Source organism: Charadrius vociferus, unplaced genomic scaffold (genome assembly GCF_000708025.1).
Source record: "Charadrius vociferus isolate BGI_N301 unplaced genomic scaffold, ASM70802v2 scaffold324, whole genome shotgun sequence".
In the NCBI taxonomy this organism is placed as follows: domain Eukaryota; kingdom Metazoa; phylum Chordata; class Aves; order Charadriiformes; family Charadriidae; genus Charadrius; species Charadrius vociferus.
The window spans coordinates 1693216-1707624 of NW_009648041.1; the positions used below are offsets into that span (position 1 = coordinate 1693216).

A 14409-nucleotide genomic window follows, 5' to 3' on the forward strand; every position below is an offset into this window, starting at 1 on the left:
AAACATCTCATCACTACTGTTTGTATGCCCACCAGTACCCTGACCCTGCTTGCTTGGTGTTTGTTGCATCACATGCTAGTAGCTTTTAGGTGGCAATGCATATTAACCCTCACAAACCATTTGCTTATGCTTATTGCATTTTATTTTCTTTTTCCTTTTCCCTGTATTTGATGTCTGTTCTGTCCCCGATCCCGTGTCCCTTTGTTTCCACTTCATCTCCTTTGCTGCTGCTCTTGTCCCAGGGTGCCATTCGCACCAACCTCTCACTGCATAAGTGCTTTATCAGAGTAGAGGATGAGTTTGGGTCCTTTTGGACTGTTGATGATGAAGAGTTTAAACGTGGCCGTCATATTCAACGAGGCCGTCCTCGAAAATACTGCCCTGATGAAAACTTTGGCGAGCTTGTTGCACAGTAAGAGCTTTTACTTGCTTTAATTTTTTTTTTCTGCTGTTGCTTTGCTTTGCATGATTTACCCATCTCATGTAGACTTGCATTTCACAAAATAGTGACATCACCTTTGCTGCTAAAGAAACTAAATTTTTGGTTGTTATGTGTATTTTGTGTGTCCTACTCTGATAATCCAAGTGCCTGTAGTAATAACTCTACTTTGACATGTTTGTTATAGCATTTGTTTATAGTGCGATGTAGACTAAAGTAATTATCCGCGCTAGTGCAGATATGCTGCTGTAGACTTGTCAGGAAGACAGATATATGCCAGGAAAGGCTTCAGATAAGTTTTAATTCTGATATTTTCCTTTGCTTTCAGTCGTATGCCTTGTTTTGCAAGTCTTAATCAGAGAGAGGGAGAAAGGTGCCTATAAGACAGAAACTCTGAGTTAACTTTGAAAAGTTTGGAAGTGCAGTGAGACCAGCTGGAAGGGTTGTAATGAACAGGCCGTCCTGGGTCGACAACAACCACGCACAAATATTCCGGGGGTTCCCAATGCAATTTTCTCTGACCTTTACTCGAAGGCCATCTCTCCAGGACAACTGATCCTTGCTGGTCCCAGTGGGAGGGGCTTAGTTAAGACTCTTCTCACCGTGATCTATTTCCACGTTAAAAAAAAAAACAAAAACAAAACAAAACTCAAAAAATAAATAATGCCCAGCGAATGATAAAACTTTTTGGAGATTTTTTTGCATTGGCACTGTTTATCTAGTTTGTATTTGATTATTTTTTTTAGCTTTTTTTTTCCCCCTGTGGAGGAACCAGTGATATTTAGATGCCCACTAAAGAGAGAGCGGATATGCTTGGCATTGATTTTCCTCAAATCTGGGCCCTTATGTAAACTTAAGATCACTAAAGTAAGAGTCCAAAATAGCACGCCAGAATATTTTTTTTATTAAAATGGCCTTCAGGGCAGCGTGTTGTTTTGCACGGTCCATACCGCTCCGCTGCGGTGCAGCAGTACCTGCCCCAGACTGGTGGGGGTGGTGGCGGTGGCGGTCCCTCACCGGGACCACTCGCCGTTCGCCTGGCAAGAAATAACGCGGTTCAAACCCTCTCTCATCGCGGTCCCCTACTTTATTGCGAGGGACTCCGCTGCCAGTGACTCTGAGAATAATTTGCATGGAGTAGTATTTAAAATGTCCCGTGATGCTTTTGATCATAGCCTCCTCACGATGGACCTTTACATGGTAACTGGCTCCCAGACACGACGAATATTGGAGAATTTCTCCTGAACACAGCTAAAATGAGCAGAGATGCCAAGATGCGCTACTAACGCAGGGTAGTAGAACACATGGCGAGGTAACATCGAGAGATAATGATGTTCCTTATTTAGTAAAGGCAAATATGATAACCGTTGCCTAAAACTCAGATATATTCTTTAAATTAAAAATAAAATAAAATAAAAAAACCCAAAAGTGTAACGAAAGAGAACTTGTGTGGAACAACATTCTCAGCTCTAGTTTTCTGGTGTGGGAGGAAGCATTACATGCTTGAAACGCTCGCACAGAACTTGGTTGCATTTAACTCTCCTTTTTATGTTTTTCTTATGCAGTAACCCTTCTCTTATTAAAAACATACAGACCAGCCACACCTACTGCACACCTCTCAATGCTGCTTTACAGGTAAGATTAATGACTGTAGCAAATATGCAACAGAGGCGTGTGTCTTCCCCACTCATTTCAAAATATATTAGCCTTGCTCTAATTAGATATTAAATTTTAATTCCGTTAAACTTTTTTCTTAAGTGCATAAAGCATCATAGTCCCTGGAGGCAAACACATATCAGGCTGCTTCAGCATTAGCTAGATGCTTAGCATTTTGAATATTGTGGCAAAAAAATTAAAAGTTCACTTATTAATATTTATCAGCAGTATCATAATTTCCATCCTCTTATTTCAGAATTTCACTTGAGGCAAAAATACCACAAGTGTAATTACTCTAGCACAGCTATTAATGTGCTGAATGATAGGATACTGCGGCACGTGACCTTCTATTGTTCATGGGTTTAAAGAGAAAGCAGATCATTTTTCCCCCTTTTCTTTTAAGGGTTATTTTTGCATATCTTCCTATTGTTGGTAAAAAAATAAACGTCGCAATTCCTATTAAAAAAAAAAGATAGTTTTTATTGGTTTAAGCTGTACTGTAATTGTAAGACAAAAAATTCTGGGTTTTCACGATGTAGAAATACACAAAGTGTCAGTGCACAATTAGTAACTTGCAGCCTAAAAGTGTGCGCGTCTCCGGCCCTTTCTCATGTGCTGCGTTACCAGGTTGGCATTTCTTTTCCCCCTGTCTTACAAATTCCTGAGTCTATCTCCAAAACCCCAGGTAAAGTCGATATTTGCTGTACGAACCAAAGATAGGAACGCGTTCCCGTGCCCTGAAGTTGCAGGGGGGTTCGTGTGCTTGGGGGGGGGGTTCAAGCCTCTCCCATACAGTGTGAATTTATGGCTGCACCCCGCTCGTTTGTTGAGAGCCGCGTGTCGAGAAGTTCACCGATGGCCATGGGTATTTGCTTGGGCAACCGCTTTTTGTAGAAGGTTTAGCAGGCTTCTCTTTTCAGAACCAAGAAACAGATTATTAGGGGAAAAGCGATGTTCTGCATTTCTTCTAATTATTTGAGTTTATGCAGTAACTTCTGAAAATCAAATGAAAGCATGTTTAAATGAAGCAACTGTAAATACCATTCATTAGTAACTTATTTTCCCTTGAGTCTTGTGAAGTGTGATTTTTAAAGACTGCTTTGTCTCTTGAATAGTATTAAGATTACAAGCACATTTTACATTCATGAGGCTGAAAGGCAAAAGTGAAACGATCCTGCGTTTCTTCACATTGTTAACTATGTGACTAATTTCAATTAATATGCTTATCATACGGAACTGTTCGTGTTTTATTTCTGAAACACGTGTCGTTGTCGTCATCTCCATCCATTCTTGTCTTTTGTGATAACCTCCAAACTGTTTCCATTTCCCACTTTTCCTGGAAGTGGGATGTCCTTGTGCCCCCCTCCTCCCCATGCCCCGTAGCATCGTGTGAACTGAGCTGACGGAGAGCAGAGCCTGGGCCAGATTTGCTACTGCTGTGGCCCCTCTAATAAACGGGGGTGAACAATATTCGTTGCCCTGAGACAGGTCCTCGTTTAGGTTAAAAATACACCGGCAGGTTCCTCGCTCCTCTCTCCCCGTTGGATGTTGGAGGCAGAATCCCAGCGGGACCTCTACAGGGGTTTGAGCGAAGCCAATGCTGCGTGGGCAGTTTGGACCTCGCTTGGGCAACAACCTTCCTCCTAGGACGCAAGGCCGCTTTGCCTGCTAGTTCCTACGTTGGGTCTAATTAATAATTAACGAGCAGCATTCCCTTGGCAAAGACCAGCTCTTTGCGCATCCCTGTGAGCGCAGCGGCCGCCTCTCCGGGGGACGGCACGCTGTGCTGTGTGCCGCCGGGCTGGCAGGATGGTTTTTTCTTCTCCTGTGGGGTGGCAGAGCCGCCCCTCTCCTTCACCTCGACCCCTCTGACGTCTCCTCCGTCTTTTTTCCCTCGTGGCCAGGGAGAAGAAGCGGCTCTCTCCACGCTCTGTGTGTGGAAGGTACGGGGACTCCAGCTCCCACCAGTGCTCTCTTTTCCCAGCGGGTTGCCAAGGGCTCCCAAAACACCCCCCTTTCCTATTATTATCTTTATAGCAGATACTCCTCGTGTCCCACCTCCCCCCCAGTAAATCGCTTTACTGCAATTACAAGTTATCACTATGGGTGAAGAACTTGAGTCATTATTTTGCCCAAGTGCAGGAAATGTGAACCATTCTTTGCGTCCCCTAATCACAATGAGTTTGCCGGTTGTTGAATCGAGAAGATAAAAATAATCCTCCCCGTTAGAATAGCTTTTGTAATCACGTGTGACACATAGGGCTGCACATGGAGAGGTCAACGTAAGGAAGAATAAAAGGGGCCGTGCTCCTGAAGATGCCGCAGTCAGGGCTGGCCGTGCCCCCCCTTCCCATCCCGGCTCCCCTCACCCGGGCTCTGACTCCACTCGCTTGGAAAAATCTCTGCCGACTCGGCTGGGATGGCAACAAGCGAGGAGTTTTGTCCCACGAATGAGGAGCAGGCGGGAGCGTGCGGTGGGGAGGACATTTGCATGGATTCCCCTCCCACGGGCAGGGTTTGCGTCGCGCAAACCTGGAGTCTTGTTGGGTTTTTTGGCTCCGTCGCCGCAGCCGGCTGACCTCCCCCCGGCGCAGGTTGAGCACTGCCGAGCCAACGTCTGGGGGCTCTCCGGCGGTGACACCGCTCCGAGAGCTGCGGGTGATGTCAGCCGGATCCGGCTGGGATGGGTGAAATGGTTAAACGTCCTTCAAGAGTCCTTGGGCGATACGGCCTCGGAAAAGCCGTGCATCCCATCCCTGCCCAAACGTTGGGCTCCTCCGGGGCTGCGGGCTCCCGCGCTCCCACCACCACCGCGCCGGGCACAGGACTGTGCCGTCAACATGAGCTAATGCTGACACACAGTAAATACTAGCAGGCAGAACGGTGGGAATCAGAAGGAAAATATTTAACAGTTCATTCTCTTCCTACAAAGATTTCCATTTAGAAAGTTAACTCCAGTGTGCCTCTGCATGGTATTTCTTCAGAACGAGGAAAAATCGAAATAAAGTGGTCAGGTCTGTAATAGCTAAGAGGTAAGAGCTGAGTTGCTGAGGCTTAAAAAATTTCACACGAACTGGTTCAGCTCTCGGGTGGATCAGTGCAACTCAGACTCATCCGGTTAGTGCAAACTGCGGCTTCACACTTGTGTCACGAGAAAAACCAAGCTGGGTAACGCTGCCCTCCTGCTTGCTGCCCGTTTGCTCTGCTGGGAAAGGGTTATCAGCTGAGCAACTTCCTGATTTTTTTTCCCTGTTTCATTAAAAACGCAATCCAAACCTAAATGTACACCACAAAAAAAAAAAAAACAACCAAAGCCCCAAACATAATTTTGGAAAATGAAAATAGGAACAAGACGTTTTATTTTTTCCAGGGGGTATAATTCCAAATAGGGAATGGAAAGCTCCATCTTCTCACAAGCCAATACAGCTATGAATGCTTTAACCCAGATGTAAATGATGTTAAATTTCCCTTGGTGGAATCGGGGTAATACCTATCAGAAAGCACAATATTTAAAAAAAACGGTAATTGCAAATAAGGTAAATGTGGAGAACGTTTCGGAATGAGTGAGCGTGTTGTGCAATGTATAAAAATGTTAGTCACGGCTCTTCATCTATTTGTTTGTGTCCCTGGCAGGCTTCAATGGCTGAGAACAGTATACCTCTATACACTACTGCTTCCATGGGAAATCCCACTCTGGGCAATTTAGCCAACGCGATGAGGGAAGAGCTTAATGGTGCAATGGAGCATACGAACAGTAACGGGAGTGACAGTAGTCCAGGACGTTCCCCTATGCAAGCAATGTAAGTACGGCGGAGGCGCGTGTGTGATTCTAGATGTTGTCCTACCATCTGCTGAAGTGTGGCTCTGGAGGCCTTCGTGGCTGGTTCCTGAGGTTCATGGATGGAGCAGTAAGAGTACACATCTCCATCTGGGGACACGCTTAGGTTGATTAGAACATAAAAGGGCCGTTCACCAACTTCCACCTAGAATCCATCAGCTCAATCCAGTTCGCAGAGCACACAGAGCTATAAAATTGTTAACTTGTTTGCAATGTTCTTCTTCAAACCCTTCAAACCCTCACAGGTAACTGCTTTCTTGGAGAAAAAAAAAAATAAATCTGATTTCTCTTCCCTTCGGTCCACGCGACAAGCGTGCCGGTGGGGCAGAGCTGGGAAATGGGCTTGTTTGGTGGGTTTGCAAAAGTCCGCTCGACACACAACGGTCTTGCTCAGCATTAACGATGGCACACGTGAAGGTCTTGTGTGATTTATAGATTGCTCTTAAAATATCAAAAGGAAAATTAATAGGAGCATTATAGCAACAGACGGCAGTATAATGAGTGCATATATAACCTCATGAAGTAGCGGGGGGATCGCCGTCCCTGCTCAACGTGAATGGCACCGGGGCAGCGCGCTGGCGCAGGAAAGGGTAAGGCAGGAAGGGTGGGATGCCCCGATGGGTGTGTTCGGTATTTATGGGGTGACTGAGTGAGTTTGCAAAGCTATAAATTCCTCCCCCCTCCCCCTCCCCTGAAATTACATACCGGGTAATTGGCAGCTGGCGAGGAGGCTGGGGTTTATAAGTCTTGCAGTTCTCTGAAAACTCTGCAGAGCGGTTGGTTACCTGTGGGAGTGACCGTGCGCAGGAGCTGCGCTGCTTTTCCTTCTGCCTCTTCCTTAAAACGGGCTGTGAAATTACGGGCTGACTTGCCACGGCTCACATTACGCATTAAAAAGAGAACTAATTTGTAGTCTCTTACTTCAAAGTAATTTGAATAAGGGATTTATAGAAGTAAGTCTAAATCAGAAAGTAGAAAAACATTAACCTAATACCACGGTAGTAATTAGTTGTGAAACTAATTAGCATTTAATGGCAAAAAAGTTTCCCACCTGCATAATGTGTTGTCAGAGGGGAGGGGGCACGAAGGAATCTGAGGCTCTGGATACTTTGATATTGCAGCATTTTAAATCAGTGCACAAAGTGCTTTGAAAAAAAAAATCTTTAAAGATGGCAACATTCATTTTTAATTAATAATTAATTTAAACATTGTCTTTTACCATTTACTTCAAAACATTCAAATAATGTGTTTAGCTTTTCCAGTGATTGTTTGTGCAGTATTAATTATCTCTCCCAAAGTAGCGTTGCATGACACACTTTCCGTCTCTCGCAGACGGATTCATCTTGAGGCAGTTTTAGTCACAATTCGTTATCCTCTGCCCGTGACCACGCAGGGCCGGCGTGAAGGAGGAGTGGAGGGACGTGGCTTTTCTCCAGAAACAAGACTTCTCCCAAGGGTTTCTCCCGGCCAAACAGACAGGGATGAACGTTTATGATGTTGCGTTAATCCCAGTAATTATTTTTTTGCAAGTTCAAGGCGAGCGTAGTTCATGGACTTCTCATTTCACCTAAGGTTTCGTTGTCTTTGAAGAGACGGCAAGGAGGGAGAAATAACCGAGTTGAAACGGGGTAGGACATCTTGCAGAACTCTGCATAGCCGTGGCCTTTGTTGCACTTAATAATCATCTCTTAGCGCATTGATACCAAGGTGAGGGGCACAGAACAAATACTGCAGAGAGAGGAGGACGGGGGGAGGGATGCCTCATTTTCATTATTCACCAGAAAATCCAATTTTCTGTTGTAATATGGAAATGATTGTTTCCTGAGTGTTTTCATTTTCTCAGAATTGATAATATATGTGTTCTCCGCTGAACATTTCTTTTTGCTTAAGTAAAATGTGGCCGGGTGATGTTCCAATACCAGCCTCTGAGCTTCCCCATTAAAAAGGCATTTCTAAATAGTTTGAAGGGATCTACAGACAGAACGCAGTTCACAGGTTGCGGGGTTTACCCTGTTTACTAAATAAAATCCTGAGTCAACGGCAAATTTCCAGACGCTGTGCAACCTCTTATTTTCCATCAGCCCGCTTTGTTGATGACATTTTCAATTTTTTTCTCAGAACAGATTTCCGTGTCACAATGCAAATTATTTTTTAAACAATTTCAGTATATTCGAATAAATCAAGCTTTAAACTTTATTGTAGGGTTTAAAGGACCTTGTTAACATGACAGCTAAGAAGTCTAACACTTTAGCTGAAGTCTTATTACCGCTCATTCGTTTCCTTTTTATGACACATTGAACCACAGCTTTTTTTTTGCTTTTTTTTTTTTCTTCCCTTCTCTCTCCCTCCTTTTGAAACACTAGAAAGTAGTCGCATAATTACAGCTTGGGGACATAACACTTTCATCCTGATATGCTCCAAAGGTAGCCACAAAGCAAACTACTCCATGCTGTGTGCACCACCAGAACTCAGTGGCTTTAAACAACAGTCAGCTTTATTAAAAACTCCTCTGTTCCCAGAGTGGACAAACAAAAGAATTACTCAGATGTGAAAAGAAGGGGAATCTGTGTTCAGCAAGGTTATTTATTGTTAACCCCTTCTGGAGTCTCCGGCATCTACTTAAAAGGAATGGGCTGAAATTCTCCTACTACAAAAAAGAAATGGGAAACCCTTTATTCCCCCCCCACCCCCCTTTTTTTTTCTCTTTTTGCCTAGCCCAGCTTTTACCTTTTCTGTAATTTAGAGAGTGCATTCTTTAGTCTCTAAAGGAAGTTTTGCTTCCCCAGTTTGGGGTTTTGGTGAGGTGGTAAATAGAGCTTTGCCTTTGAGCTTATTTAAGCTTATTTATTTCAGTTGCTCTGAAATGCTTGAGCAAAATCGCAGATTCAGTAAGGTTTCCTCCTCACACGCCACTTTGTGGTTACGACCGATGGAGTGCACAAGGAGTTGAATTTTTTTTTCTAATTTTTTTTTCTTGTTTTCCATGCAGCTCTCTCCCCGGGGGGGGCTGTATTACCCAGATAACCCTCCTAATTTGGGGGATGGAGTTTTTGCCAAGCCCGCTGTCTGATGTTTGTCCAACACGTGAGCTGCCGGCGGAGGCTGGCGTGGCCGTGCCTCCCCGTGGCTTTGTGGCCCTCTCCGGCTTTGTCTCGCTCGGGGTCGAGCGGCCCTTTTCATAACTTGGTGCTTGCTTTGCCTTTCACTCCTCAAGTTTTGTTCTTTTTGACTTCTGGGAACCACACCAAACCTCAAAGAGGAACTGGGTGAAAACAACCTGGTTTCACCTGCTTTGGTAACAAAACCAGAAGCGGGGCAGAGTTTGCTTTGGAAAGGTTAGGGAACCGTTGAAGGAGTTTCCACCGCGTCGCGGGTGGTTGCGAGTCCAGCGAGTACCCATCGGATCTGCGCCCGTCCGCTTCTGGCCCAGCGCGAGGCGGTGGGGTGGGACGCTGAGATGTGGACCCCGATCCGCCTCTGGAGAAACTCCCGTCCGCGTGCCGGGGCCGCCTCTGCTGCACACCCCGCGCCTTCTCCTCTCCCCTCGCAAACTTTCCCATCTGCGCTTCCAAAAACAATATTGCCTTTTTCTTAAAAAAGGCGAAAATAAGCCCGGCACCAGCATCAAAACCAGAAAGCCAAAAAGGAAGACTTTTAAATTAAAACAGCAGTAAAAAACATCGCTGCCATAAAGGCCGAGTAGCACACGCTTTATCGCTCTCTATGTGTAGCCGCTCTTTCCCCCTTATTCTTCTGTTTTCCATTTCATATTTTCTCCCAAGTGAGGGGCCCCACAGCCTATTCATAATATAAGTGTTTCTGGTTGCAAATGATCGGCATGGTTGCACGTTCGCGGCCACGAGCCGCCGGGACGGTTAGCACATGCACACCTCTGAGACGGCGATCCGCTCGCTAGACTTGTTATGTGCTTATGCTAATTCTTAACCTCTCATATTTGAATCGTCTCCTCCCAGTCTTTTTTTTTTTTACCCCCCCTTTTTTCAACAATTAGGTCAAAATTGTATGAGCCATGTCTGTCTCCTTGTAATTTTTGCAAAAATTGTGTCACATGCAGAGAAACCTCTTTGCCCCCAGGGATGTGTTGATAAGGACACGTGTTAGTGAATTTGAAGGGAAAAGGTATGTGGATACAGCATCGCTTCTCCCCGCTGGTCCTTTGTTGGATGGGTTGGAAGGTGCAGTTAATACTTGATCTAGCACTTAACAACTCCAGAAGTTAATGTATGCAGGGAGTTGAGAGGCATTCACAGCTCACGTTAGAAATGCCCATAGTCAGCAAGTTGGATGCTTCCTAAACTGGTCCAGACTCAAGCCAAAATAAATAAATAGGGTGTGGTACAGCTCTGCACACTACGTAAGGGTACGACTGGTCCATGCGGGTCACTTGAAATAGGCAGTGTTACCTTTGGCTTCTACGTGGATCCCGAGTGTGTTTTCCCCATTCGGTGGTTTGTTCGTGCTCTGTGTCAGTGCGACGGAGTACAAACAGCGTCGTCGTTCCGATCCACACAAAACGTAAAATCAAATGCGGCTCTTTAAAATCATTCATTTTAAAGCAAAGCTGCGCAAGGAGAGAAAAAGTTCTTACAAACGAAGGTCTGCGCTTCGGGTTGTGTTTTCACGTAGCCTACATGAAAGGGTTAAATTAGTCCGCATGGAGAAAAACCAAGACTCTAGGAGGTGGATATCAACTCAATGAGAGACAGAGTGGGACTTGAACTCATTAACACTTTATTTTAAGGGATTGCCTACAACATCAATTATTTAGGAAGCAAACAGGGTCTCTGTTGCTGTGTCGCATTATTAATACTTGGTAATGTCAATAAAATCCTACTTCCCTATAAAGTCCCACCAACAAGACACTATTGACTCACATGGCTATTTTACATTTCAAAAGCTGCCGAACAAAAAAAAAAAAAAACAGGAAAAAAAACCACGGTAATTTGTATTTGTATAGGATTTCTTGTAAATATGATTTACGAACAACATTTTTCAATTGTTATCATACCCGTTTTGAATGACCAAGCCCCGTTCCCCTGCGGGTTATTCGTGTGCTATGCTGTAATGAGAAATTTGGCAGATCTCATCTCTTTAGTACATCCTTGTGCCCACCATGAGCTGGGGATCATGTTCTGCCTTGTTTACAGCTGACAGTGTTATTATTCTCGTTAGGACTGTGCTTTCTTATCATATTGTTGTGTTGAGCGAGCCTTTTCCTCTCTGTTTGTGTTTCCTGGCAGGGCTTTTCTTCCCTTATTGACAGTTTGTAAAAATATGCATTAATTTGGAGTTTAAAGCATGTATCATGGTGTCTCTTTGCTGTGTTTGCTTGAAGTTGATTAATGATAGAACCTCACTTGGGGTCGTCCTCTGGAGAGTTGTCTCACAGGTTCTGCATGTTAACGAGAGACGCCGCACACACAGCGAGCGATGATTAGCCCAGCCTCCGCCGGCTCGGCGGGCTGACAAACTGCTGCTTTGCCGTTCGGATGCTTATTCCACTTATTTATCCAAAGATTGTATTAATCAACTTAATAAGTCAGCTGAGAGCTTTTTCTCTTGATCCCGAGACGGAAACCCTATCGAGGTGCTCCTCCCAGAGTGTTTTCCCGGGGAAGTTGAGCGCTGCCTGCCCGGCGTAGCCTTCGCTTGGCTGCGGTGGCTGCCATAGTTGAGGGTCTTCTCCTCGGTGGCCTGGAGCTCCTAGGCCTTGGCACACCAGGTCTGAACGCCCAGACCGCCTGGCTTTTCTCAGACCACCTGAGCTGGCAAAACCCATTTTTGAACGAGCAACTTGCTGATTTGACCCTGTTTTCGTTTCTCCAGGCACCCCGTGCATGTCAAAGAAGAACCGTTAGATCCAGACGAAAATGAAGGCCCGCTATCCTTAGTGACAACAGCCAACCACAGTCCAGATTTCGATCATGACAGAGATTATGAAGATGAACCTGTAAATGAGGACATAGAATGAGTATGTCTGACATCGTTATCCTGAGAATGAAGATTGGAAGAACACGTCAAACTTAGCTGTGAAATCTCTCCATTATTGTACAGTCTGGAGGATTCTCAGTCCACTTTGACAACTATGAAATATGTTAACTCTTAGTGCCATCAAGTATCCCATTTGGGAGTATTTTTGATTTTTCTACTTTTTGTTGAAAAAAGGAATTTGTACTCTGTGCATTGGATGGACTTGTTTGGTACTTGGGATTTTCCTCTCTTACAGTCAACATCAGTGTTGTAAATTTGCTAAACTGATTCACTTGCATTTAGCAGCCAGCTGTGGACTGCAGGTCCTGCCAATTTTGGACACTTGAGGACATCAAACTGAGCATGTACACCTGAACTGCAGATCAAGTCTTTGCCCAGATTTTAAGGATTCCAATGGACAACATATTTGCACAGTACTGCATGTTGATTATCACTGCCTTTACTCCATTTTTTTTTGTTTGGTTTTTTTTTTGGGTGGTTTTTTTTTTTTTTTTTTTTTTTTTTTTTTTTTTTTTTTTGCTTCCATTTGGGATGGGGAAGGCCTGTGTGTGCACGTGTGTGGATATGTGTGTGTGCGTGTGAGCGTGTATATCGGGGGAGGGGTTAAAAGAAAAAATTATCCCAAACTTTTTAATGTATTGCTTTTATTCCCCCGCCCCACTTCTCCTCTACCATTTTAAGTTCTGACCTCAGGCCTCATCTGGGCCCAGGGCCTCTCGGAGGCTTCGACGTTTTCTGTACTTTGTGATGAATGTTAATAGGTGTTTTTATTATACGAAGCTGAATGTCATTGAATTGTTTGTAGTTTTTTCTGTCATTCATTCCAGTTTCCTTCAGATGCCACCATGTTTTCTTTAGCTATGGAAAACATTCCATTTCGGTGTCTCCTCTTTTTTTTTTTTTTCTTCTGTTGTTGTTTTTTGAAAAGGTCCCAAATGCTGCACTATACATGTGGAAGGGTTGTCCAGCGGAGAGAGAGGAACGAAGTACTGCGAGAATGAGAATGAATGACAGATGAACGTAGAAACACTGTAGGAAGCAACACAGATTCATTCCACAAAGCAGTATTTTTAATTTTATTTTGGGGGGGGGGGGGTTGGGTCTTTTTTTTTTTTTTTTTTTTTTTTTTTGGCAGCAGCGGTGAATATTAGCAAATGCCACAAAATTGAACAGCACAAAGAAACATATGCAGCACCAACAGAGTTCACTTTTATTAAGAGGATGAATAGTACAGTGGCAAGTTCTCGGTTGTTTAATACGAGTTCTAATGGGTCAACAAATCTTTCTGGAATATCGAAGATTACCGAGATGGGCACCTATACATTTATTATTACCTTTTTTTTTTCTTTTTACATTTGCATTCGCAAATAGTGGTTGGAAAGATGACTTCATTAAATTGTTATTGTATGTGGTGATGTTTCGCGGTTAAACATCAGTTCAGCATTGCTTGGTGGCATTAATCTGTTTGAATACAAATTAGATTTCAGATTGAACTTGTTACGGGAGTTAATAAGGACGGAGCCCCACTAATGCTAAAGTGTTAATTTTCAGCTGTGCACATCCAGTACTGCAGTTAAGATTGTTACGCAATATTACACCAGCCAGTATGGAAACCTCGCCGTAGGAGACAGGAGACGTAGGAGAGAATTCGTGCCGGGGCTTGTTAGGCAAAACTGGCAAGGCTCTTCAAAGCAAACACGACATACAAAATTTGTTGCGATAGGTCAGTAAACCTCAGTCACCAAACACCTAGACATTTTCATTCTGCAACCACTTTTCCGTCACTCATTTATTTATGTAGGACTGTAGCTTTTTTTATTATTTCAAAAAGCCTTTCAGAGCTTAATTTATATTCTTCTTTGTACCTTTTTTTTTTTCCTAAAATTACCAAAGATATTACACAAAGGTAAATTATGTTCTCTGTTATATGCTTTATCTTATGAAGCCAAATATCCTCTTATTGTTGATCAAAGGAGGTTGAAGAATTTAGAGGGAAATGACAAGATGTGGGCTATTGCTAACCTGAGAGGGAAACTGCTCCTTTATTCTAGAAAATTTAGAAGGCCAAGTAGATGTCTGAACCAAAGTTGTTACTTTTTATTTGCAATTCTTTACAGTGACCAAAATGTAAAGCCTGTAAAGAGGAATCGAGGAGAGCTTTTGAGGCTAGAACTAGGAATCAGTGTTACTGGTGGAGCTGGGAGAAGGGAGCTGGAGAAAGCAAAGACGCGGTTATTTCACGGAAAATTAGAGTATGAGATAAAGGAGACAGTTTAATAAAATACAGAAGAGAACAGAAAAGCTCCCACAATTTAACTGGACCACATAATAGTATTTCTAGAATTAAATGATAAAAAAAAAAATTTTTTTGGGTCTTTGGTTCTACAGATTGTGTGCCACTTCTGTTTCGGGACTGTGCTAGGATGACTGCTTTAATTTTGGTTGATCTTGGCACGTTTGCTCA

General features: G+C 43.7%; 1 protein-coding gene across 8 annotated transcripts in view; it reads left to right on the forward strand.

Moving 5' to 3' along the window:
• The window catches only part of FOXP1 (forkhead box P1), a 339864-nt gene extending 327123 nt beyond the window's left edge, over window positions 1–12741 (forward strand). For 7 of the 8 annotated variants that reach the window (XM_009883574.1, XM_009883575.1, XM_009883576.1 and 4 more), the window contains 3 exons: window positions 2005–2074; window positions 5729–5895; window positions 11781–12741. In XM_009883574.1, coding sequence (XP_009881876.1) covers window positions 2005–2074; window positions 5729–5895; window positions 11781–11925 — 382 coding nt within the window. In that variant the 3' untranslated portion in view covers window positions 11926–12741. Of the gene's footprint in view, window positions 1–242; window positions 413–2004; window positions 2075–5728; window positions 5896–11780 lie in introns of all 8 variants that reach the window. The other variant, XM_009883571.1, reaches the window with a different exon arrangement.
• The last annotated feature ends 1668 nt before the right edge of the window (window positions 12742–14409 follow it).